At 41.5% G+C, this 26,723-nt stretch overlaps 2 protein-coding genes across 2 annotated transcripts in view; both read right to left on the bottom strand.

Moving 5' to 3' along the window:
* hcn2b (hyperpolarization activated cyclic nucleotide-gated potassium channel 2b) overlaps positions 1-26,723 on the bottom strand; it is a 354,462-nt gene that overhangs the window by 54,947 nt on the left and 272,792 nt on the right. The window contains exons 2-3 of the mRNA XM_084066479.1: positions 9,100-9,904; positions 7,002-7,425 (exon numbers count right to left, since the gene is read on the bottom strand). Coding sequence (XP_083922605.1) covers positions 7,002-7,425; positions 9,100-9,896 — 1,221 coding nt within the window. The 5' untranslated portion in view covers positions 9,897-9,904. The remainder of the gene's footprint in view (positions 1-7,001; positions 7,426-9,099; positions 9,905-26,723) is intronic.
* Positions 12,431-21,020, bottom strand: bsg (basigin). Its single transcript, XM_084066503.1, has 8 exons — positions 20,633-21,020; positions 19,132-19,303; positions 18,091-18,182; positions 17,657-17,796; positions 16,610-16,889; positions 14,051-14,075; positions 13,872-13,947; positions 12,431-13,588 (listed from the first exon to the last, which is right to left on the bottom strand). The coding sequence occupies exons 1-7, from the start codon at positions 21,009-21,011 to the stop codon at positions 13,887-13,889; spliced, it is 1,149 nt and encodes a 382-aa protein (XP_083922629.1). The 5' UTR covers positions 21,012-21,020; the 3' UTR covers positions 12,431-13,588; positions 13,872-13,886.

Here is a 26,723-nt window from a genome sequence, read left to right as displayed (position 1 = left end):
CACACACACACACACACACACACACACACACACACACACACACACACACACACACACACACACACACACACACACACACACACACACACACACACACACACACACACACACACAAATTCTAGCATTTTGATTCTGGTGTCATTTTACATCATTTAAAAACAAGGCAAGCACGGCGACAGAAGTGGGCTTGATCCCTGTGCGACAGCCGTGCTGTCAGCTCAGTGCCGTGGCTGTCTAAGTTGCATACTGATAGGGTAGTAGGTAAGTAGCTTTGGGAACCAACATTTCCCGAGCCATGTGGACCATAGGTCAGAAGACTATCTTATGTGTCTGTAACATGACACAGCTTGATGTACAAGTACATCCCCTGGACATGACGCCAGCATATCTCAGGGACCCCCAATCGAACTCTTGATGTTGGTGAGTGCAAGCAGAGAGTTATCGTGGCCGAGGATTGAACCCCAGCCTCCCAGTCTCAGGGAGGACCCTCTAACCACAAGGCCACTGAGCTAATCAGAATATAATCGTTTTCAAAATTGCACATACAGTAGTACTTGAAAATGAGAGCAAATGAGACGAGTTGCATACCAACAGGGTTGGAATCAGTAGTAATCTAATCTATTTCAAAATTGCACACAGTACCTATCCATGAAAGTAAATGAGACTTTACATTGAGTCGACAATGTCCACATCTAGAAATGTATTCACGCTCCCGATTATATCTGTTAACAAACTTTTAAACTAGCTGTTGTAAGTGTGAAATGAATCAATATTGAGCAACTGCATGGCCTATTTCTCAGCTCAAATGCTATCAGAATACAATTTCTGATAACGCAAAATGTCAAGGGCAGCTGGGCTGTGAAACTGACTGGGCCATATAGTTGCCTAAACCTTCTAAAAATCTTGAAATAACCTTCTAAAAATCTTGAAATATCTATGCATGGAAAGCAGGAGGTTTTCGTACTAGCTCACGCCCCGGACCCCCCACATTCATTCGCTAACAAGTTAATTAATACATACACCTACAAATCAGTCTGTCTCTCTACATTCAACCTCTCTTCATTCTCATTCGCTACAAGTTAACTCACACACGCCCTCATACCCACAATGCATCTCAGGCGGTTCATTTAAGCAGCCCTCTGTTCACTGTTCATTCTACGTGCTTAGCTGCAGTGTTGCATTGCTGAATTGGAACGTGGTTGCACTCTATTTTAATGACGTCACGCGCACGTCGCTTAACACCTACACTTGAGATCTGTGTCATGCTTGCGCAGGTAATCTGTAATATCACATGATCAGAGTCACACCGCCAAAATGAATGCAATATCATTGCAATAAATGGTAAATGGTTAATAAATGGTTAATCCTGAGCTGCCTTGTCTCTCCATTGCCTCTTGTCTCTTGCGAGTGTGAGTGTGAGTGTGAGTGTGAGTGTGAGTGTGAGTGTGAGTGTGAGTGTGAGTGTGAGTGTGAGTGTGAGTGTGAGTGTGTCTGTGTCTGTGTCTGTGTCTGTGTGTGTGTGTGTGTGTGTGTGTGTGTGTGTGTGTGTGTGTGTGTGTGTGTGTGCTTGCATACACACACACAGTCACACACACACACACACACACACACACAAACAGCATGACAAGCATGACAAACAGCATTTGATGTTGTTTGTCATGTGCGCACACAGGTCTGACGTCTCATTCCTGACACTATGCTGGCATGGTCTGCCACCTTTCACATATAGTTATTTCATCCTTCATACCATTACTGTTCAGTTTCATGTAGAATTGACAGTCAAATTGTGTAGCCGTATTGTCATTGTTATCACAGCACAAGTTTACGTCTCTAAAAAAAAAGACTGTGAGCCAGCGAGAAGAAAACCCCACTACACCATATCAAATCCCAACATTTGATTGATGTGATACAAACAGAAATTTGAATGACATGCAGCAATCTGACCAACATGTGGAGAGAGGTAAGGCAATGCATGTGTGAGAGAGGGCGGAAGACAGTGGCGCCATGCCATTGGTCCGCAGTCCATTATTCCGAAGTACCATTCATTCGATGCGCGCGCATTATAACTAACCCTATCCTAACCCTCAGGCACAAGCACACATACTGTAAACATCAAAGGGAGCTTGAGCCCCTGCCCTTTTACTGTACCTGTCTGCAAAAAGTGCCCTTTCCAGACCATGAATTCAGCATTTACTATGGTGAGAGAAATGCAAATGCCCCCTTTCCATGCCGTACAGGCAACATTCAAGACAATGCATTTCCAAACTCTTGAAATTGAATGCAGCATTTTATGCAGAAGGAATTGCCCTCTGTGTAGAAATCCATGCCGTACACCGCATCTCCAGTAAAGGCTTGATTATACTTAGTTGAGTGCGGTGTCGGGCACCGAATATAGCCACGCTTGTAGATAGCTAGAAATGTGAAACAAAATGACGTCCAAAAGAGCCTTTTTAGAGATGTTAGGCCCTGCCCCTCTAACATTGTCTGCACGTCCTTGCTAACCCTACCTCACACTAACCTCAAGTAATTATACTTTGTTACTGTTCACCACTGTAAGCGATATGGTCTCAGGTAACTCAGGCGGGAAAGGAGGAAACGAGCCATGACACCCTGCCCTGTGATTAGGAACCATTAACACCATGATTAATGAGCCTGTAGAACTAATGTTCCCCAAGACACCACGATAGCACTGGGGCATGTGTCACTGTCATGCCCCAATGTGGGTCACGGTATGTGGCTTTGTCCAGAACTCATAGACTAGAAAACACAGATAAAGTGGGTCCACTTTTCTTTTACACTACAGGCCCTGATGAGATATGGGATGTTGCTGCAGCAGATGAGGCATGGAACGACGCATCTCCCCACACACACACACTCTCACACACACACACACACACACACACACACACACACACACACACACACACACACACACACACACACACACACACACACACACACACACACACTAAAAAAGCATCCACTACATATCAGCATGTGGAGACGCATGATACATGCTTCCTCTGTCCATGCACACGTACTCACACGCTCACACAAACCGTCTGTACAAAAACGATAACAAATATGATGACAGTGGAGCTAAAAATACAGTTGCCCTGCTGATTCCTCATTCTATATGGATTTTGACTTAGCAGGGGGGGGGGAGCAAATCTCCCATTCTTGACTGGACTACAGCTGAGTTAAACAGGGACGAAATCATCTTAGTAACATGATCATCTTTCAAGAAATCCCGTCCTGAGCTGAGCTGAGCTAAGCTGAGCCGAGCCGAGCTGAGCTGAGCGGGGCAGGGCAGAACACAGCCAACCACATTTGAATTGTGGTGAGCTGAGCTAAAGCATACTTCGTTGACAGTTTCTTCAGGTGAAAATAGATTTCTGTGGAGCGACAAGAAAAAGTATAAATGAGCTATATGCTGATCAGAGTATAGAAGAGGTGAGCAGAGCTGAAAGGTGGCAGAGCAGCACTCATGCAGCATGTGGTTGAATAACTAATTATGGGTTTTATCAAGTTCAAATTACCACTCTGCAATTAAGAACGCAGAGTTGTTATTTTCATCGGAGCAAATTAACACACACTTTTGAATCATAGGGTCATCTGGGTGAGACAGGGGCAGTGGTAAATGGTGCATTTATATAGCGCTTTATCCAAAGCGCTTTACATAGATTGTGCATTACATTCACCCATTAACACACACATTCATACACCGATGGCGGAGGAAACCATGCAAGGCACCAACCTGCTCATCGGGAGCAATTAGGGGTTCAGCGTCTTGCTCAAGGACACTTCGACACTAACTCTGGGGGAGCCCCCCAGCCCGGGATCGAACTGGGAACCTTGCGGTTTCCAGTTCACTCTACCCGGCCAGTCTACCCCTGAGCCACTGCCGCCCCAGTAGTGCAGTGGTCCAAAGACGAAGGGGGGCGGTGTGTGTGTGTGTGTGTGTGTGTGTGTGCGTGCGTAAAAAACTAAATCAAAACAAAACTAAAATGAGTCAATTAGAAACAAAACTGTTAGTGCAACTACTTATGCATGCACTTATAAACCTAACTGAAAGAAACTGAAAATGTCTATTTAAAAACTTTAACAACACTGGTCAGAGTGGCTCTGTTCGCACATGTGACGCCAAAAACCATCTCCACCATACAGTCAGCCCTGCACCTGCCCACTACCATAGAAAGTGCGACTGGGATTCAATTCCTCCATGGTGCCCGCAGCTTGGCCAGGCGTTCCAATAAAACCAAATGGCCGTGTTGTTTGTGGGTGGGAAGCTGGCAGGGGGGAAATCTCTGTCGCTGCACTAGTGATTCCTACAAGTCGATCGGGCTCCTGCTCAGCAGGGCGCGGAACTGGGAGGGATAGGGTGTTCCTCTGCATGGGGAGGAACACAGTTAGGCCATCCCGGTGAAATTCATCACTGTCAGGTGAAAAGAAGCGACTGGTGACTTCCTTGTGTAACAGGATATTGTTTTATGTAACCTTGGGGCAGATGATGGCCGATAATGGTTCTATGTTTCCGATGTGTAATTTGAACCTGTGTTCCTGGTTCAAACAGTCATCCATTAAACTTATTATACTCAGAGTTGTACAACGTTGTCTTGTGCCAAAAATAGCTGATCTACAACCTCTGAACGCATCATATCACGTTGCCTGCTCTGGTATTTTCACCGTCATACAAGGGAGTAGCAAATTAGGCATTACAATTTCAGAATTGTGGAACTGATTACGAGGTAACTTTAGCAGGGAAAGATAATGACCACTAGTGCTCATTCCCAATACAAGAACATTCCCCTCTCTTTCATTGGATAATGTCGTACATTAAAACTGAAATTGCAACACTGAAAAAATGGAATGTATGAAAGCCCACAAGTACAGCACAAACATTATATCAATACATGATGTTGAAATCAAATTGTTGTGATGTTTAATTGGAAGTGTTCTGTAACATGGTTTTATAATTAATTCCCTTAATTCCCTAAAGTCAAATATTTTCTTACTGAGCTCTGAACACAACCAGGGAAGTCCCCCCCCCCCCCCCAGAATAATTAATCCATGCTTTTGATAACCCTCCACCGGTCATTCATTTTTAATCACCGGTGGGGGTTTTATCCCGGCTTCTGGTCAGACTTAATTAGATACATGCATTTCCTTTTGAGAAATGAAAACTGTCTGAAATGTTAACACATTAACCCTGGCATCCCTATGTTGTGCAAAATGTGTCCATTTTGTTTAATTTGTCTTAAAAAAACGTGTTGTGATCTTGTACATCGGCTATTTGTCATACGAATATAGGGTTTAGAATAGGGTTTAAATGGTTAAGAAAATGCGCCCCCCCCCCCCCCCCCCCCATCTGTTTTCTTTTACAAATAGAACCCTGACTATAATCCAATCTTGTTACTGTTTAGGGACCAAAGTCAGAGCTTGTCAGCATACTGTATAGCATCTTGTTCACATAATCAAGACTGAAGCTTTAATTAGTACAACAGCATCAACATTCAGACCGTAGACGAAAAACATTATCATTATACAATGAGCTCTGATCTTTGGCAGCAAGAATGGAGGACGAGAATGTGATTAAGTGCCTCAGATAGATGCTAAGGCCCTTCACTGGTATGCTGTATAAACAGGCCCTACATACAGTAAAATCCTCAGTGCAAATTTCACTCAGAAAGTGTACAAATGCGACTGCTGGCATGGATGTTACATTTGCACACTCTCAAAGTTAAATGAACACTATGGACTTGTGGGCTTTCTTGCAATCTGTGCATGCCTTTGAGAATGCTGCGGTGTGGGTCAATATTATTTATTGACATTAAAGATAGGTCATTATTATAAATGCTGGACATTTTGAATGATCTGTTGTCTATGTTATAATGTGGCATTCTCATAAACATTAAACATGTTATATACCTTTTGGAACTTGTGTTTGAACAGAAAAATCCCCCCCCCCCCAGATTTCCCATATTCAAGGCTGTGATGTCAGGATTTGAAGTAGTTTTACCTTGATGCTGGCATGCTGCTTGACTGCACAACTTGACAAAGTGGAAACTTACTGTACATAATTTATTCACATAAATTGAGTTGCTATGCCAATTAATTCCTCCCGAGTCCCCACACATATCTGTGTTGCCAATGCTGCTGTACTGTACCCTAGTACACTGGCTCACCTGCCAGTGAGGAACCCCCACTGGGAGGATGTAGCGGCTTCTGCCCCACTCCTCCCGTTCAACACTCCCTGCTGACAGAACCGCTACAGCCTTTTGGAGTATGTGCAGCAACAAAGATCACCCACCCCACCCAGCTTCCCTCCCCCCAAACATGGCCAAACGTGCACGCACGTGCGCGCGCACACACACACACACACACACACACACACACACACACACACACACACACACACACACACACACACACACACACACACACACACACACACACACACACACACACACACACACACACACACACACACACACACACACACACACACACAGTAGGAGGCGCAAATCTTGCATGTGTCCCTGTACTAGCGGATGACATGTCTGCGTTGCACTCATTGTAGTTTGTATTTAAGTTCTAAGTCCATATTACCTTGCTTACATCCTCCTTCTGTAAGACAATGGACTGCCAATCTACCACACAGCTTCTTCAATGTCATCATCAGCATTGCATCAATACCAATCCAGCCTGCCTCCTTACTGAAGCACTCAAACCATTCCCTGCCATCTGGATAGTAAATCGTCTCTGTCGGGTGGAAACCTCATATGTCCAAAACTGTTACTTTTCAGGATAAATTCAAAAACAGCAAAAGTAGCAGATCTACAAGCTCAAATGTGGATCTGCTACTTTTGATGCTTTTGTGTGACACTGTATTATGATCAAGTAGGGTGTTCATTTACAAAACAACACAAAAAGTTAGAATATGGAGATAAGAGGTGTCTGCCCGACAGCAACGAAGTGTTCAAAAACAAGCCTGAACCTACCTCCTCCCACTGGTGGATGTAGCGGATGAGACGGGACAACCGCAGCAGGCGCAGCAGGCTGAGGATCTTCGTGAAGCGCACGATCCGGAGTGCCCGGGCCGTCTTGTACACCTCCGAGTCGATCCCTTTCTCCACGATGAGAAAGATATAATCCACGGGGATGGAGGAGACAAAGTCCACCACGAACCAGGTCTTCAGGTACTTGGTCTTGATCTTCTTGGGGTCCAGGATGATCTCGGTGTTGTCCTCGAACACGATGCCCGTCCTGAAGTTGAGCACCAGGTCCATGAGGAAGAAGGTGTCGGAGACCACGTTGAAGATGATCCAGGGCGTGGTGGTCTCGTCCTTGAAGAAGGTGATGCCCACGGGGATGATGATTAGGTTGCCCACCATGAACAGCAGCATGGTGAAGTCCCAGTAAAACCTGGTGGTGGTGCAGGGAGAGAGGGAGAGGTTTAGAGCAGGAGACGAGGCGGGACGAAACAGACAGGCGAGCAGAGCAAAGCAGGCCCATGAATGAGCTGAATGAATGAAGTAACTGCCAGAGGAATAAACTGAGAGAAAGAACGTGTGAAAGGCACGCAGGTACAAATACACACAAACACATACTGACACAAATACATATAGGATCACTCAGTAATGTTGGGAGAATCCGCAACTGAAAAGCAGTACATGTAACACTAAATCACTGAATCTGAAGACTGCACAAAGAATGCCTCGTCGGGTGAAGGGCAGTCAGTCTGCTATGCATTATCACACACAGATATACTGGTATTGCTTTATTTGTGGCAACTGTTCTCATATGTAGTTTTGTAGGTCACACACACACACACACACACACACACACACACACACACACACACACACACACACACACACACACACACACACACACACACACACACACACACACACACACACACACACACACACACACACACACACACACACACACACACACACAATTACTTTTTTCTTCTTTTTTTTGCCTATAGATTAAGCTTTAGTCAGACATACACTCTGCCTCATTAAGGTCATCCCAAGGACAAAGCAAGGATGCTGTGTGGTAGATGAGCTGGACTGGTGATTATAAGCCAGAAGCTACTGTATGGGAAAGGACAGAGGCACCCAAAAGAGCAATTTCACGTTGCATCACCAACTTGTCTTCATTAAAATGTCATATCTTTCGCATTAGGCCTACATAGAGCAGTGGAGTCATGTACATTCAAAAATGTGTCACGAGAATGACTGAGACACAGCTGTTGTATGATTTCAGTGAACCAATGGCTGCCTCGTTGCTTATCCCAAGAAAAGTAAGAAGATTCTCTGATAGGAGCTGATAAAGGCGTGTCGCTGAGTCATGAGCTCCCGTTCACCAATGACTCGACGGTGTGACGGCGACATGGGTGGATTGGTCGTGAAATAATAATGTTTTAGAAAGACGTTTCCTATCGCAAAAGTTGCGTTCGTTGGAGCCTAATATGATTATGTTTTAACTTTGAATAGAAATCTAGAGAAATACGATTGGAAAGCCAGAGTAATTGCATCAGCGATTGTACGGAACCGTATGTTTGATTGGCCTTATAGGAGCTGCCCTTGGTGCTGAATTTGATTTCAACTGACTTTTTCCAAGTTGATCTTGGCTTGCTTTGCTTCATTCAAGTCAGTCCGTTTCATAGATTATTTCGTAACGGACCAAATGGGGAACACGTAATTGAACAGCAATATTACGAGTATGGCCGATTTAGACAAACAAATGCATAATGCCCAAAAGTTATACCAGAACTTTCATATCAAGGAAATACTTCTAGGCAGGCTTTAAAATGTACTCTTGATTAAAAAAAAGATATATACGATATATACAGTTATTTGATATATAGCCTAACTGGTTTTGTTTGTTCATTGAGAAGGTAATTACAAAATTAAAAAGCCGTAATGGAATATCGGACAACTTCATATTAAGGGGACTTTCTCGGTCATTGTCCAGGGCAATATTTAATACATAACCAGTCATACATAAATCAGCTGCTTCATCAACTCTCTATCTAGGCCTATACATACAAAAATATTTTTAAAGACAATTCAATCTCACTCATACCTGAAGTCACTGTATGGATGGATAATCCAATTACCCGCTGATTTTACGCGTTCTTGTTCCTTCTCCACTGCCTTTTGGCTGCCAAACATGCGCAGGGAGAATTTGTTAACTCCGGGCTGAAGCATGGAACTAAATTGCCGCTGCATGTACGTCCGACCGTCCCCGTCATCATCCGGCACAATCTGGGAGCCATCCTCACGTTTCACAAAAGAGACAGAATTCCTGTGAGACTGGTCACTGAACGGGGTCTGTCCGGGCACCATGGTCGAGTCTCTACTGCTGGGGACATAGGAGAAGGAAACTCTGGAGTAGTCCCTCTTCTCGGTCGCGGTGACCCCGGCGACCTCGACCCCCTGCCCCTGTGTGGCCAAGGAGCCCGCGGAGGTGATCGAACCGTCCATGCTGCCGGCGACAGTGGAGTTACATGCGGCTTCGGCTGGAAGAACCGTCCCACCTGTCTGCTGCTTCTCCTGGTGTCTACAGAGGAGAGAGGAGAGGCTCCCTGAACTGTTCGGGTCCCTTCTGCAATCTCCGTTTTTGTTGCATATCATGCCGGTGGCCCCCTCGCCTCGGTCGCTCACAGATGTCTCTGGGATGTGGTGGACCCCTCCTCCGCCCCTGTAGTGTGAGCCTCCTCCTCGGCCGCCAGCAGCATCTCTGTGGCATGACAGAGTGGAGGTTGTGGTGGTAGTAAGAGGCGCAGACTCCTCGTCTGGCATCATGAGCCACAGCTCATTGTTGTTGGAGTTTTTACGCGCAGTGAACGCGGCTCCCCCTCCTGGCGTAAAGTGCTTCATCTTGATGCCTCGACAGTCCACACTGTGCCCATCCTCTCATCCAGATGAGTTGACACACTAGTGACGGTAACCGGAAGACTCGCCCCAAAACACGCTTACCCCCCTTTTTTCGGGGACCGCTCGCCCCTAGCGGTTCTTGTATTCTTATATTTGTTTTATTGAGAATAATATGGTTAGGAATACGTTTAGGGTTAGGTATAGTTTATTGAGGTTAAGTTTAGGAATAAGGTTAGGTTTAGTCACAGTTTACTGAGGTTAGGTTTAGGAATAAGGTTAGGTTTAGGCATAGTTTACTGAAGTTACGTTTAGGAATAAGGTTAGGTTTAGGCATAGTTTTACTGAGGGTACGTGTAGGAATAAGGTTAGGTTTAGGCATAGTTTACTGAGGTTAATACGTTTACGAATAAGAGGCTATGCGCGTGACATCATCTTACCCGGAAGTTATGCGGGAACGTCTACTGAGTGGCAAAAAACAACGTTCTGGCCTTGACAGCCCATCCAGCCAAACAGAAAAGTCCTATCTGATTGTATTAAACGACATTAAACTCACCAACATGGCAGCTGTACGGAAAGCTTGAATTATCCTTTTTCTATCTGCAAAGTTTTTGTTTAATAAAACTTCACCGAAGACATGTTATGAGATACTTTCTGTCAATAAATTCCGTGCAGGTGATATTTTTCTAAGTGTCAGAGGTTGGAAGCACTCGTTTTTAATAAGGCAACGTCCTGCTGCCTCCTGCAATATGTGCAATTCAGAAACAGGTGGTACGCAGCACCGTTGAGTGATTTCCAACGAGCGCTTCCAAACTCCAATGCTCCATGCTGCTCAATGATTTGCTACTCACTCAGTCTACATGAGGGGGGCGTGTCCGGTCCCGGTGGAAAAGTGAAGCATACTCTCTATTTCCACGACCCCCATAACTCTGAGAGTGTACAAATGAAACCAAATAATGGACCCTTACGGTTCCATTTGTACACTCTCAGAGTTACACACCCGTAAGGGGCCATTTGGAACCCCCTCAAGGAAGCATGAGGGTCCCTGGACCCCAATTTTAGACCCACTGGTGTAGCAAAGTGTCTCCAGTGGGCCAACATGCATGATATCAGCACCATGACTCTGTTTGACCTTTTGAGGTGGAAAGACTGGTGGTGACGCTAGGTTAGTTTGACCAGAATGGAACAGAGCCATCATTAGTATCACAGAATTCAATGATTCATTGGCAACACCTGTGAATTTCTTCACAATATGGCTGCTGTGAATAGAATTTGCCTACATTTTAAGGCTCAACAACAGGATAGGTGGGCGTGGGCACTAGGGACATCTGGGCATGTAAAATTGGGTATTTTGTCCAAAATGTAAAAAACTTAAATATTTTAAAAATGGTCTTAAGAAAAGTAAGGTAGCCTATACATGATTAGAACATACCTATCCTGTATCCGTTTAGAACACTGCTAGCAGACTGTATGCCAAGCTGGTCGGGAGTTTAGCCTTCCTTTGCTTATGTTAACATCTCGGATGTGTATCAGTAATAGATAATAGTAATAGATAACAGTCAGTGTTTTAGTCTCTGTAGACATGTTGGACAAAACGGTGCCACTGGTGACTTGGAAACAAAATTCTCACCCGTTGATCAGTCTAGTTCTTCAATGGCTAAATGGCGCCACCTTGTGTCAAATTATGAGACTAAATTTGTCTCTTGTCGATGGCTACCAGTACCTACCTACCCAGTGGTGTAAAGTACTTTTGGTACTTTAAGTACATTTTGAATTCCAGACTTTTACTTGCAACAGAGTATTTCTACATTACTGAATTGATATAGCGACTACGTTTAAAGTAGTCACTAGTGTAATATTGTCCAAGTAGTTGGATGGAATTCCTTCCAAGAACTGTCTCAGCCAAAGGCGCTGACAGGGTGACCTAAAATGATCTGTCAGTGATGGATGCAGGCATTTGTTTGACATATTTTCTACTGAACAAGTTATGAAACCTTGGGTATGTTGTAGGCAACAAGATAGTTGATCTTAACTATTAGGTCAAATGAAAAACTAAAATTGCTTATTGAGTTACAATTTGTTTTATTTGCCAAAAACAATATTGAAATGGCAAAATCATCTTGACGTTAAAGCCTCACAATGTAACTTGTTTTTAATGAATAACATAAGTAATTTTGCCCAATCTGTATGGTAGAGTATGTTAAACAATATAACTTACACAATTGGGGTGGTTGTAGGCTATTTTGTCTCCCTGCTCTTCCATTGAGCAAGCAAGGCCATCTCTATTAGCTGAATGGTAAAAAGGTCAGCACTTCAGCAGGAAACCAGGTTTGAATCCGGAGTTGAAGAGGAAAGTTACATAGTGCTGCTTTACTTTTCTTGGACGCAAATGACATTTTATCATTTAAACAACCACTGATGTGGACGACTTGCATAAATAGGCTAAATAAAACAATCTACAATATGTGTAAATCTACGCACATGAGCTGCAATTTTGCCATTAATATCATGCAATGTTTTAAGAATAAAATGATACACTCTTTTTAAATCAAATAATTTTATTCAGATTGTGCAAGTTGGTACAAGTTGACAGTGTTCAAACTACTTGCTTGGTTATTTATTACGCAAAAAAAATCTTTTACTAGAGCTTTATATTCTCATAATAATTTATTAACTCTGAACTAGAACACATCCAGTCACAATACTAATCAGGTAAATGGAACATATGGCTTCTGAATTGTCTACAAAGAGAAGAGAGATGTTTATACACAGAAACATTTATCTTAGATCAGATCAGAAGAAAGCCCATCACCAAATAGTATGGATTTTAGATCTGAACAGAGTTCAACTTTTATTTAGTAATCAGAAGCAACACATTTGACAACTCCTACACTTGGTCCATAATACAGGATCTTTAATGTGGATGTGACTATGGCAACAGACACAGTGGTCATTTAAAACTACAGTATACTTCATTAGGAAAAAACAGCCAAGAGTGAATTAACAGGGTAGCTTTGCTTGTCTTCCCAATTCAGGAACAGTGCATTTCTTACAGCAGAAAACATGGCGGATGTAACCATTTGTGTGGCATTCGAGCGGAATGATGGGTATTTGTTAAGGCAAAATACAGGACTGGCATTGCCCAAGGTGGAGTGCATGACACGTGTCAATTCAACACATTTTGATACATGTGACACTTGATGTCATTGCTGGAAAAAAATGGCAGTGATATACCAGGATACAAAAATATTTCAGATCCTTTTAAATAGGACTCGTGCTGTTTTACTATTGGCCACTCACAGCTCACAAATATTATAGCAGAGATTGAAAATGATTAGTCAATGTAGGAAGCATTAGCACACAAAAAAACCCCATCAATAGAGCATTCCACACATGAACATTAAAATGGTTTCACAACGGACAAACACATTTGCTAGGACAGCAATAAAACGCATGCAATATTTGCCCCATGGCCTCCAGTACAGATAAGCCCCCCGCCCCCCCCTCTCTGGCTGCACAATATGGATAGGGATATAGAAGAAAGAAAACAAAAGCAAGAGGAAATCAGTCCATTTCTCAAAACATTAACACTCAAGCACAAAAGAAGATATTTAAAAATTGCAAGGTGCACTATATTATGTGCCACACAACGGCCGAATGCTCCTGAAGTCCTGGACTGTAGACATCAGGATGTCCATCTAAGAAAACAGGGAGGGAGGTAACAAGTGAGAAGAGGGAGACAACTATATCAACCTTTTTTTTAATGATGGATAATGGTAACCCAAAAAAATGAATTCTATTTTGTTTCTACTGTAGTTGTTTCCAAGCTTAGGCAAGACAAATAAAGAGTAGAAATGTTTTTAGTTTTACAAGAGAACTCTGGCACCCTCTACTGGATAGACATTAAGTAACATTAGGTAACATTCAGTAGTCGTTTAAACCAGAGAAAATGAACAGAACTTGCCAAAATGTCGTACAAACCTCCTACATCTTCTGTTAATCTTTAGAGTTTCTTTGTCTCACATTCTTGTCCTTGTTGTTTGTTGAATTGCTCTTCCTGAAAAGACAGTCATATATTCCATTAAGTCCATTATAAAAGAAACCAAACATGCCATTTGAAATGCGAGTCTAGGTAGTGAGCAGAGAGAGACTGTACTTACAGAGGAGCAGCTCCTGAGTCGTCGTCTGAAAAGTAGCACAGGTAAACAAACAGAAAAGAAGAGTCAATAACAGAATAAACAGAGATGTGGTCTGACTTGTGTTTGTCAAAGTTTGGTGAGAGAAACGCTTGCTCGCCCTGAACAATGGTGGCAAATGTTATCAATGTATGACCTCCTCTGCAACATTGTTACAACAATGCAATGAAAGCCCTAACCAAACATGAACTCAGAAAGAAAGCATGCTTGCTCACAAATTGTATTCATAGAAATGTAATGCCAATAATGCTAAAACTCTGCAATTCTTAGATGTTTTTTATTTTATTATACTCTGTATGAGAGGTGTTTCTGACCAAAGATAGATAGTTAGCCAATTTGTATATGATGAATTTGTAGAATAACTGAAAATACTAAATAAAAATACCTAGATTATTCACTTGTCCTGTGTTAGTACCACTGCCCTTCACCACCATATTCATGCAATACAGGCATTCAAATGACGGGAGAGCATCAGTGGATCAGTTAAACACAGCTGATGCCAACAAATAAATGTAGCCAACAGAAAAGCATTCATGTTTGCATGGTGAAAATAGCTCTATATTCTGATAGCAATAAGTTCAATAGTTAGTAAACCAAAAATACATTTTGAGGTTGGGATACCAATGTTATCCAGTCCAATCAGGAGAGAACTCCTTCATACATGATACAGGATTAACAAGTGGAATTGTAAGTGATGAAACAAAGAAACGAGCAGACAAAATTAGAACACTATAGAATTGAAGCTGATATATGGGTATTCTCTCCTGATTGGATGAAATTGGCAACCCACCTGTATTTTCTGTTTATTAAAGGGCTATAGTGATGACTCTACACAACAATGATTACTATCAGAATGTAGAGCTTCATCTTTTTACAGAAAAACTTGTTTTAATACAGAAGAATATCACTTACACCTCCTTTAATCTCTCCATAGCCATGATAAATGATATCCATGATAAATGATATCCCTTTCTTTGAATCTTTCATTAAAACTGATATAACCTTATCATGCATAAAGTACAAGATGCAAAAGGCATGCGGACAGAATGCTAGCACCTTCAAATCCTTTAGCCTTTCCACTTTCCATCACTTCAAACATAACATTCCTCATTAACACGCTCTTTCATTGGCTCCAGCAAAAAGTATAAACATTCGTCATTTTGGAGACCAATACGTTTGTAGGATTAATTTTATTTTGTTTGTCAGATTGCAAGGCCAGTGAAAGAGTGACCAAGTCTGCAACTACATTCCTCTGAGAAGTAGTGACTATGAAAGCAGTGCATTCAGAATCCCATAGCTCCCCCCGCCCCCCAGCGGTCATTTCAGCTCAACCACTGCAGTCTGACATGCAGTTTTGATCACTTACCAAAAACACAAAAGCAGCAGCGAACAGAGAGGTAAAAGTGTAAATAATAAAAAATAATAATTTCTCTTACAAATGCTTTTCAAATAGCTTCAATATTCTACTAAAAGAAAGCAATGCCTATAAAAGTAAAGTAAATAAATTATCTATATTTCTTTCAAAATATTCTGTTATAAAATAAACAACAAAAAGCAGCATTGAATACATGCAGCTACAGTATATGGCATACACCTAAATGCCACGCCTTTACCAATCAACTCTACCACGTGCCACAGGAGGGCACTCAAGAATCACCACTAAAGCTTTCTGGCACTCTTTAGTAAACATTTGGAAAGGTATTTAGATCTATACCTTTTCATTATAATTTAAAAACAGAGAGGTCTTATGTGTTACTTGTAGGCTGGCCTCCTCATATTTGACAATAAAGACTAATTTATACTTTGTCACATGACGATGAGTCACATCAAGATGGCTATTCTCAGTACGCCACAGTGTTGTACGCCCAAGTCAGTGTTTCCCCTAAATTCGTAATTTTTTTGTATTTTTTTCATTTCTCAAAAAGCAGCAAGAAGGAGAAGAAGCAAAAATAACATGGTAGGACACTTGAGCAATTACTACTATTTGACTATTCAAAACTCACCACCATGGGTCCACATCCACTCTGTTATTATTGCCACAACAAATGTTTAGTTTTGGACCCACTTTTGGTTGATTTAATTCCATAAATATCAATAATTGTTTTATTGAGTATACTTGTATTACCTCATAGGTAAATTAGACAGACAATTCCCCTGCTCATTACTGCGTATAAATGTACTTAATTAAGCCTCAGTCGCTAGGACGTTTCTATCTGATTGGACACGAAGCGAGCGTAAAAATTGCCCACCACTGCAGCTACAACTTCATCCTAAGAGGAAACACTGCGAGAGTATAAATTAGGCATAATGGTGTGACAGACATGCATTTAATAAATATTTGTTTTAACAGGTAACGGTCATTGTTTATGGGTTCTTCCCATGTGCGAAAATAAATAAATATTTAATTGATATAATAAGTCTGCATGGAATCTACCAGCAACTATGGTCTCAGTGGACAAAAATAATCTCCTTGAAATATCTGAGGGCTGTTATAACCTAGTGGAGGTGATATGGTCTACGTACCATCGTTGACCTCATCGGGCTTTCTCCTCTTCTCGTATATGAAGATGATGGTGACCAGGATGATAACCTCGGCCACGATGCCAAGGAAGGGCCAGAGGGCGGCCAGGCGGCTGCGGACGCGCAGGTGGATCTTGTCGGTGTTCTCTCCAATCTCGTTCAACCCTACACAGATGTAGTCGCCCATGTCCTTTTCGATGTCCAGGTCCAGGATCGTCAGACTTGTCCTGTTAGGGGTGCTCTTGATCTCAAATTTGTCTGGATTGGTGCCATTGCTGATAGCCTAGGGGTTGTGAACACAGACTTAGTGACAAATGACACATTCAAACCAGTGTTGATTTCGTCGACTAAAACTATGACGAAAAATGTTCGTCGACTACCTTTTTTCACTGACGAAAACTAAACAAAAACTAATCTATGATGAATAAAACTAAGACTAAATGTTAGTGTGGGACTAATGGAGAAGAGATCCAGCAGAACTAAAAGACAAGTGATTTTATGTTTGGTTGCGCTCGGGTGTTGTGCTCTGAAAATAGCAGATCTACAAGCTCACAACGCGTCGCGCTGCGACGCGTTGTGAGCTTGTAGATCAGCTATTTTCAGCATGCAACCAAGTGTTAAATCAGCCATTACGACGACATCAAGGCCCGTCAAAATACATTTTAGTTGACTAAATCTACAGTTGATTTAGTCAACTAAAATGTATTTTGACGGGCCTTGACTATAATCGTATGATATTTAGTCGACGAAACTAGGCAAAAACTAAAATATGACTAAAACTAAATGGAATTTTATTCAAAAGACTATGCCTAAAACTAAATAAAAATGAGCTGTCAAAATCAACACTGATTCAAACAGTATTGGAATTTGTGGACTGATTTCAACAAGCTGTGAAATTTATTATCTTTTCAAAGGATCAAAGCTCAGTGAAAAACGATGACATTCAATGAAATACCCGAGCTGTGCGTTTGTTTTGTGGCTTGGAACGGAATGGCCAAAATAAAATAAGTAAAACTTAATATCAATATTGTGGGCTTGAAAAGAGCATACCTCATAGCTCTCATCCGCCCCCAATTTGAACCAGGTCCAGTCAGTTGGCAGTGGGTATCCATGGCTAACGCAGGCCAACACAGCCTTGTCGTTCTCGTTGCCATGCTCAGCATGTTTGTAGGCCTGAACATGGGGGGACGCTACGCGAAGAAAATGCTTTTATTAATATTAAAAACAACATATTCAGATAAAGAATAACAATTTGGAAATTGGAACAAATGTGGATATACATACATATACATAATGACTCAGCCATAACCATATAAGGAGTATGCCCATATATGGGCATAAAGGGGACAAGGACTGACAGATACAGAGATCTCCATATTATATGGGCATAAGGGGGACAAGGGCTGACAGACAGACAGACAGACAGAGAGAGAGAGAGAGAGAGATGTACACACACAGTATATACGGTATATTAGATTACTTACTTTTGACTTCGATTGTCTTCGCAACAGGGGTACCGCTGGTCACAAACACACATTCATACTTTCCGCCAGTAGTGGTGGTGATCTTTTTCAAGCTATAGGAATACAAATGGTAAACTTTTACAAAGAAACTCAAACATGCAATACAATTGAAAAATACCATGAGCATATCATCCTTTTTCTAAAGACTAAGCGCAAAACATGTTGAAATGTCTATAAATATCAACTCCAAATTCCCTAGTGATTTACAAGTACATAGTACAGTCACTAGATTTCCTAAAATATTAGGCAGCAGATCGTCAACGGAAGCCCGATTATGCAGAAGAGTAGCGGGGGATAAAGCTGCCTGTCCATGCAGCAAACATTTAAAGTTGCCAGTGGTAATGACAGTCACACTTTTGTTTGCCTGCCGCTTTCCCCACACAGCCCTGCATGCTCTTTCTGACGGGGAATTAGGGTCAGAGCAAGTGAGCGGACTGCCAGAGGCACTTATCCCTGCTGTCAGGGCTACCGGCAAAGCTGCACGTCTGCACAGGCCATCTCTTTGCTAATCAACAGCAGTGACTGCCTGAGTGGAGCCTCCAGCACTGCTTGATAATGGAGGCAGCCAAGGGGAGGGGGACATGGGACGGAGTAAGAGAGAAAGAGAGAAAGAGAGACAGCAAGTGTAGCAGAGCAAGACACGAAGAGCGCAAGAGTGAATCGACGAGCAAGAGGGAGTGAAACAGTGAGAAATGGAAATCCAAGTGAATGCAGCTGTCGTCTATATTGAGTAATATATTGCGCTATGTTTTGTTCGGTTCAGTCATTCATTACTCCCCCTCGGCTAGGAGTAATGAATGAAATATTAAAATATGAACAGCCTTCTGAGACAGAGTAGACTGTCAAATAAAGAAGAATTAATGGTAGGGGCGATTGTTCCGCAATAAAAGGTCTGATGTATTACAACAAGTGAAACAGCTACATTTCACACATTAAAGTAACTGCCAAGGCATATACAGTACGGCTTGGCACGGTATGAGAGGGCTATATCTCACTACTTACTCAAGAGTCGTGTATGGCGTGTCTGCTTCGGATGTGGAATCGTCAACAACTTTGCCGTTGTAGAGCCAATGGGAGCCCTTGATGGACTGGGGGTCAGTGACGGTGATGTTGCAGCTGAGCACAGCAGAGGTCTGGTTGGCCACTTCAACTGGATCGGCAGTGATGGTTGGTTCTAAATACGAGTGTAAAGGGGAAACACAATTGTTAATAATTTTCTTTTTCTTTTTTTATCCAACAAATTAGCATTTCTCTAATGTATCTTTGCGGTGTTAGCCACACACGTGCCAACTAAACTGATAGAGCATCTATGAATATGGACTTAAAGTCACTGAGAAATCAATTGTTGCATACAGCTGTCCAAGATTGGACTTGATCCAATCTACAAGGTTCAAAAGGATGAGTCACAATTTGTTACATATCCAATGCAAAAAAAAGAAAATAAATCACACTGTAGTTGATACACCATTTTGTAAATAACTGTTAACTAACACCTCGACAATTCCTGGAACTTACCACGTCACAGGAAGAGAACAAGTCTCCTTTCAAAGTATCAAACTAAGAGAACACAGAGGTTGTATAGAGGCTCAGATATTTCCAAGAAGGGTGAAATGGGGGCTCTATCCCTACAGACAGTAGAAGATAAGGAGGAATTGGATCATGCTGGGAAGTCATCTAGATTAGACTATTGTCTACAGTGAAGTTGTGGGAAAAGGATCTTACAATATAAGCACATGCAGAAGAAGCAACCAGATAGGAAATGGAAAAGTAATGGCACATTATCTGCCAGTGAAAAAAAGATTTAAGTGAATCAGAATAATTAAAGTGGTACTTTTGTTTGGTCCAGATGATGAGACTGACCAACTGTATGGCCAAAACTATAATACTGGACCACAAGGCAGAAAGATGCCCCATGGCTGGTAATCGATTTTTCAAAATTAGTTGCCATCTTCTGTACACAATTTAGTAAGATATTAGCCAAAGGAAAAGTCTAACACAATAAGTATTATATTAGTAGTGCAGTATATTTTTACAGAAAAAGAAGCACCTACAAGAATCCATTCTAATAAACTAATCTGACCCCTTTTTAAATAACATTAATTGAATTTCCCAACTTTTGTTTGTACATTATTTTGTTCAGCAGCCATTTGCAAGTTTCTGTCCTTTAGACCAGTATCATATCCAAATGCTTATATTATATCTTACATTTTGACTGTACATAAGGCTTTACATGACAAAAAAGGCATCAGATAGTTTTACAGGTAAAACAGGTCTACGGGCAGGTCCAGCCACAAACCATGACCAAGTCTGCTCTCTACTTTTCTTGTGAGAGTTGGGGGGACAGGATATACTGGGTGAGGCAGGGTGGAGAGGGCAGAGGACTGGACCAGGGAGTGCGGGGGGTAATAGTAGCCAGACTTCCAGAAACGTCACTATTGGGGACAGAGAATGGACAGTCAAGGAGCTTTAACTGGACTCTCCTACTGCTTCCTCTACCACTCACGTTCCATCACAATAATGTTTGCTTGTGACCGGATCCACTTGATTTTGGGCGTCTTCTTCAGTTCATTGCGGTCAGGGTCGTTGGATGCGCGGCACTCGTATGTGCCAGAGTCGTTGAAAGCGAGGTTAGTGAGGCGGATAGTACTGGTGGCGTGTGCAATGTATGTGGTATTCATTCGCACTCGGTCGTCTTGTGCCCCGTCATAGAGGTGGGTGAAGGTTTCATTGTGCTCTTCACCCACTATAAACCACCACTGCACCTCAGGAATGGGGGACCCTATCACTTCACAATGCAGCTCTACGCTGTCATCGACCCACTTCAACTGGGACAATGGGGACTTTATAAAGCCGGCTGAGCAGTGCATGTTCAGGCCCAGCATGATAGGGAAGTTTCAGATTGATTGTGAAGAATGAAACATGAATGTATATGAATTTGAGCATGTGTTTAGTGCATGTCAGTTGATTTAATGGGGTGGCAATAAGATGAAGTGATGGATGGCAAGCAAATAAAAAGACAGAAAGAAAAGGAAAAAAGCAAACAAGTTAATAGAACAGAAATGATATGATAATAACAAAATGAGTATGCATGTAGAACAGGCATGGATTAGAGCAACATATGATGTTTGACCCAATTATTTAAAGTAATACTTTGGATTATTCATGGTACTCTCACCCATTGAGAAAGTGAATGTGACATGATGCAATACATAAAAAACATCCGATGAGCTTCCAGCGGAATTAGAAAAGTGTGCAGCACATTAAAAGGCAAAGCAGGTGAGACTGAAACGAAAATTTACCACGAAAATTAGGCCATGAGTCCTGAACCTTGCATTTTAGACAAATGGCTTTTTCTCTGTTAGGCGTTGTGTTAACCAAGAACAGTTAGTATATAATCTAGGCCCTCGATTCTAGGGCAATACCCACCCACTCTCTCTTTTAGGGCTTTCTGCAGAGGATTAAATACAGAGAGTGACAGAGAGAAGAATAAGGTTCTCACACTACAGGACAAATCATGCTGACCTGGCTACCCTCTACCCCGTAGTGTCCTCCCCAGCCATTGTCAAACTATCCTAAACCAACACAGAACAAATACTGGACCCCGACCGTCCTGCAAAGTCAAGGAAAAAAATCCACCATAGGATCATGGATCACATGCAGCAGCATCACACTGTTATTATGTCAGGTGCCGCCTAGTAGGAGGGGCAGAATCCTTCAGGGACTAAATATTGTTTTGGTCTGCAGTAAAAACAGGCACACCCTTGTTCCTTCATTTTCCAGCTACTCATTGTACATTTAGTTTAGATGCTTTCTTTGTCTAAAATGAGGACGTGATAAATTTGTATGAGAAAGTGAGACTGTGTGCGTGTGCGTGAATGTATACGTGTTTCTTGGGCAGGGCTTGTTTTGAAAACACTTCCTATTTAACTCAAAGAGTGAGAGCAGTGAACTAGTTTTTAAGCACATGAGCCTCTGTCTCAAAATATCATGTGACCTTTTGTAGTGTAGCCTCAGCGCGATTACAAAAGGTCACCTTCGGAGTGAATGTTGAAAAGTAATATATAGGTTCTGTCCAGAGTGACCCCAACTAGTCATACTAATACAAATAATAAACCATACTAATAACAAAAGTGTAACATTATGTGATTTAATCATTAAAAGGTCCTTTCTAGTATTATTAAATAATATTGCCAAAAGTAAGTGGTAGGTTTCTCAATGGTTAATGAACTACTGGTTTTTGGGGGACAAAGTTCACATCCTTTGCATGTTTATACTGACCTATGGTCAAAGTACCAACAACTAGGTTAGAGCTGTGTGAAAACAAAATGTAGCTTAGAATTAACAGTAGGCTACCATGGAGGGAAACGCACATCAATATTAAGAACAATAGAACGGACTTTGGCAAATAAAGCCCAGGCCCCAAGTTTAGCAATAAAAGCTTAATCTTGATAAAAGATATTTACAGTTCATTGTCACCAACTCTTACTGGCTCAATTGCAAGGAATTCACACCACTGTAAAAAGACAAAGGCTACACAAAGTATAAAACCATATCTACTGGGTCAATTTCAACACTTAACTTTCAAACTGCACTGAATGAATCACGTTGAAACAGGAAAAGCTAGTACAATGTAACGGATGTAGTCCTAATACATGGATATACTAAACAGATACATTTGATAAATGACAATGACACAATACACAGTTACACACACAATCGTAACGCAAAGCCTAGCTTGCATTTGAACACTGTACACTCATTTCAAGACAATCTACTTTACTGACCAAAAACAAAGGTCGTCAGCAATAAATAACTTTATTTGACGCAAATACTTATCTTAAGCACTTCAGTATTTTTAAATCATTCAGAATTTGCAGTTTACAGTTCATATTTTGCCCATACTGCTGAAATAAATTATAGCCTAGAGGGTCAACACGTGGGGCAATGAATAATTTATCAGACAGACGTAGTCTGTAGGAAAATGTTACCACTTATAATAGTATTATCTACCAAAGCTGGAACTGTAATAAGAGTTACCCATTGTGTACTGCAGCGTATTTGCACAACAAGTGTTTAAAGACTGGTTATTCCTATTTCCTAACCTTGTTCAACCAGAAGACATCTAGACCCTACCTGCTTTTCTGTCCGTTTCTTTCACAACAACCCACTTTTCAGACCAAAGCTGTTAGAGAAGAAGTTTACTCCTGATCTGTAGCTGCCATTACCTAAACATGAGAGGGTCCAAAACGGAGTAGGGACCCGCTTGCATATGAGTGGACCATGAAGACTATGTTTATGAATGTATTTTTCTCACTGTACAATTGTCATCTTTTTCTTTATTTATATACCACATATACCATATACCATTTATAACCACAACAGCAGTTGTGGTTAAGTGGATCAACAATGAGGTTTAATTGAAATTCAAAGTTGAACTAAATATGGTCTTCAAAGACATTACGGGTGCTGCCTGCCTGGCACATAACCTCACATACCTCTAATACTTGCCCTCTGCAGAATTCATTCTGCGTTGCCAAGGCAATCGAGACTGTGCAGACTAAAAGGCATGTGACTGATGTTAATGCACTGTCTCGCAAATACTTGTTAATCTAGTATAAGTGCTTAGGATCAAAATGCCAAAGGGCAAATTGTCCACGGTTATTTTCAGTTCACTACTCAAATATTTTTGGGCATTTATATGCTTTAGTGTAGACTAGAGAGACAGGCAGAGACAGAGGTATAAGAGACATAAAAGGGGTCTGATTCAAATTCAAGTCCTGCGCCACCAGGCATCCCAAGTCTATTAAAATATTCACAATTTGCTAAATTAATGGAAAATGAGACTTAACGTGTGCATTTAGCCATTACACTTTTAAATCTCAATTGCACAATGGTGCATACAGAACCAATTAAAATGCCTGGGATCATTCTGAACACGCGTCTATACAGAAACAATGACTATTTTTTTACCGAGTAAGTGAATGACGGTTGTGTGGACTGCCATCATGTCTTAAGCTCTGGTAAAGAAAGTCAGCACAGCACATTCTTAAATAGGAAAGAGAGAGATTGTAACTGGGAGCAATATAATGAGATTAAGGTAATCTGCACTGCAGGGCATGCACCTATGTTCTTTGCTTCTTTCTAGAAACAAAACAAGCCTGTGTGTGTGTGACAAATGTGGGTTGTTTATATGAAAACGTGTTCAGCAGGAAAAACCCTGAAAACACTCGAGATCTATACCACGGCCATGATGTTGTACAAATACCACTAGTGATTACCCAGTCATACCTGTGCCACAAACTTGACTGAAGAGATGCTGCCATCATTCAGACCTTACCTATACTGGGCCTTGTCACACAATGGAATGAGGCAACAGTTGTCACATATGACACCAGATCAGACAAGACAAATAATGACTCAAGACAGAAATGACAGATGTTCTTATTCTAGCCGTCAGAATCCAGGCAAGGCAACGTCTCATCTCCACACACACTGTATTAGCCCTACCTAACTGACCAGCTAGAGACCAAATGCATGCTCAGTAAGCATTGCAATCATCGGCTTGGAAAAACAAAACAAAAAACTAGCTTGTAATCAACTATGATATTTAGCACCACGAGACACGATTCAGTTAATAGTGAACTGGAAATTAATTTTTAACTCAAGTTAAAAGTGCAGCTATAGGAGCTTAGGGCATGGTTTACCAGCCCAATCAGTCGCAGACTGCTGATAATGTATTATTAAAAAGGTAATAAACCAATCTGTGTATGTGGGGCAAAATGTCGACTAAGGCAACCCCTTATAGTTCTATTATAACCATGGTAATAACCAGCAACGTCTCTGCCTCGCACTCACTCAGCAGAATATGGCCACAGGTCAGTAGACATCGATTTTCAACATTGTGGATAATTATTACAAATGTTGGAATATCAAACATCTGATCTTCAACAGATGAGTGTGAATAGATCGGTAGCTCCATTTGTAAAGTGTCAGTCTCTTGGATAAAAATCAATTCAAACCCAGTACATCTACAGGACATCAAATTAAAATGGTCCGTCAATAAATCGGTGACCATTTGGAGATTGGCGAAGACTAGTATAAATGGCTAGCGGCTAACTAGGCCAGTTTTACGGAAAATGACGGTTTTTACTGGATTACAATTAGCTGCTTTAGCGGCTTATAATGCCTACGGCATTTAGAAGTTGTCTTTATCCGTTTTCTACAATGTTACGGTGAAAAGGTGAACATAAACGTACTATGTAAACGTCTGTAGTATCCTTTAAAAAAAACAACATGGCTAACATGGTCATTCTTACCAGACTGGCCGTTGGCTCTGCACGCGCACAGGACCAGGGCAGTGATTCCCCAGAGTAGCTTCATGGTTAAATACCTTTTCTAACAACAGCTAATAATAAAACTTTTTTTTATTTAACCGAATAAACTAATGAATTAGACGACGTTTCGTCGAGCAGAACCCGTAGCTCCTGCTCCTCCTCCTTGTCCGTCCTCTACAGTCAGACAGCAGTCGAGCTCACGCGCATCATGTGAACTAGCACGTACACCCAACGTTATGTATTTGGGGCGTGGTCACTTTCCGTCGGTCCCATAGCCCGGAGAGACGGCGACCACCAGACACTGTGATTGGCTAGGGGCTGGTTGCCTTGACGCGGCCGACAGCTGCTGTCAACATTTTCACAATCCTTTCTCTTTATCAGTGGTGGAAGAAGTACTACATTTTTTTTTACTTAAGTAAAAAAGTACAAAAGTATTCGCATCAAAACATACTTTAGTTACCAAAAGTAAAAGTACTAAAATGTTTGAAAATAGCAGATCTACAAGCTCACAATGCTTTGCGCTGTGAGCTTGTAGATTGGCTATTTTCAAATAGCTTATGTATAAAATAAGGCTAAAGTGGTTAATGTATGTTTTATAATATAATAATTTATATCGGCAAAGTAGTAGCGGAGTAAAAGTACAATATTTGCCTCTGAGATGTAGTGGAGTAGAAGTAAAAGTATTGAAAATTGGAAATACTCCACTAAAGTAAAAGATACCTCAAAATTGTACTTAAGTACAGTACTAGAGTAAATGTACTTTACACCACTGATCTATTATGACATTCAACAAACATGTTTGTAAATTTGAAAAAAAAATACAGTGCTGGTGGGGGTGTAGGCTCAGAGGATGCTACCACACAGCACAGCTATATTTTTAGTAAACAAGACATTGTTGTCACCGACAACCAACAAGCCATTCAACACCGACGCCCCTCCGGGCTCTAGGATGCAGTCGCTCCAGGCTGTGGGCGGGGCTTGGCAGAATCTAGTTACCATTAAATGATATGCCTCCAGGGAGGCTAGCTACTAATCAGACCTCACATTGAACAATGCATGCAATGCAACTTATGCAAGACACACAATTATTACCAAATGACTTGAGAAAAGTTATTGTAGCAATGATGAAATTGTTCATGAATACAAATATAAATCTTGGTCGAAATAAGACCATACATTTTCAAATTCAGTAGCCGGATGTTTGAAACATTCCCTTTTGAGTCAAAATAGCGAGATCAAAAGCCTTTCTTTACAATTTTG

This window comes from Gymnoscopelus microlampas (assembly GCF_963454915.1).
Source record: "Gymnoscopelus microlampas genome assembly, chromosome: 9".
Lineage (NCBI taxonomy): Eukaryota > Metazoa > Chordata > Actinopteri > Myctophiformes > Myctophidae > Gymnoscopelus > Gymnoscopelus microlampas.
Note: the sequence above shows the minus strand (reverse complement) of the source record. Positions and strands in the feature narration are given on the sequence as shown.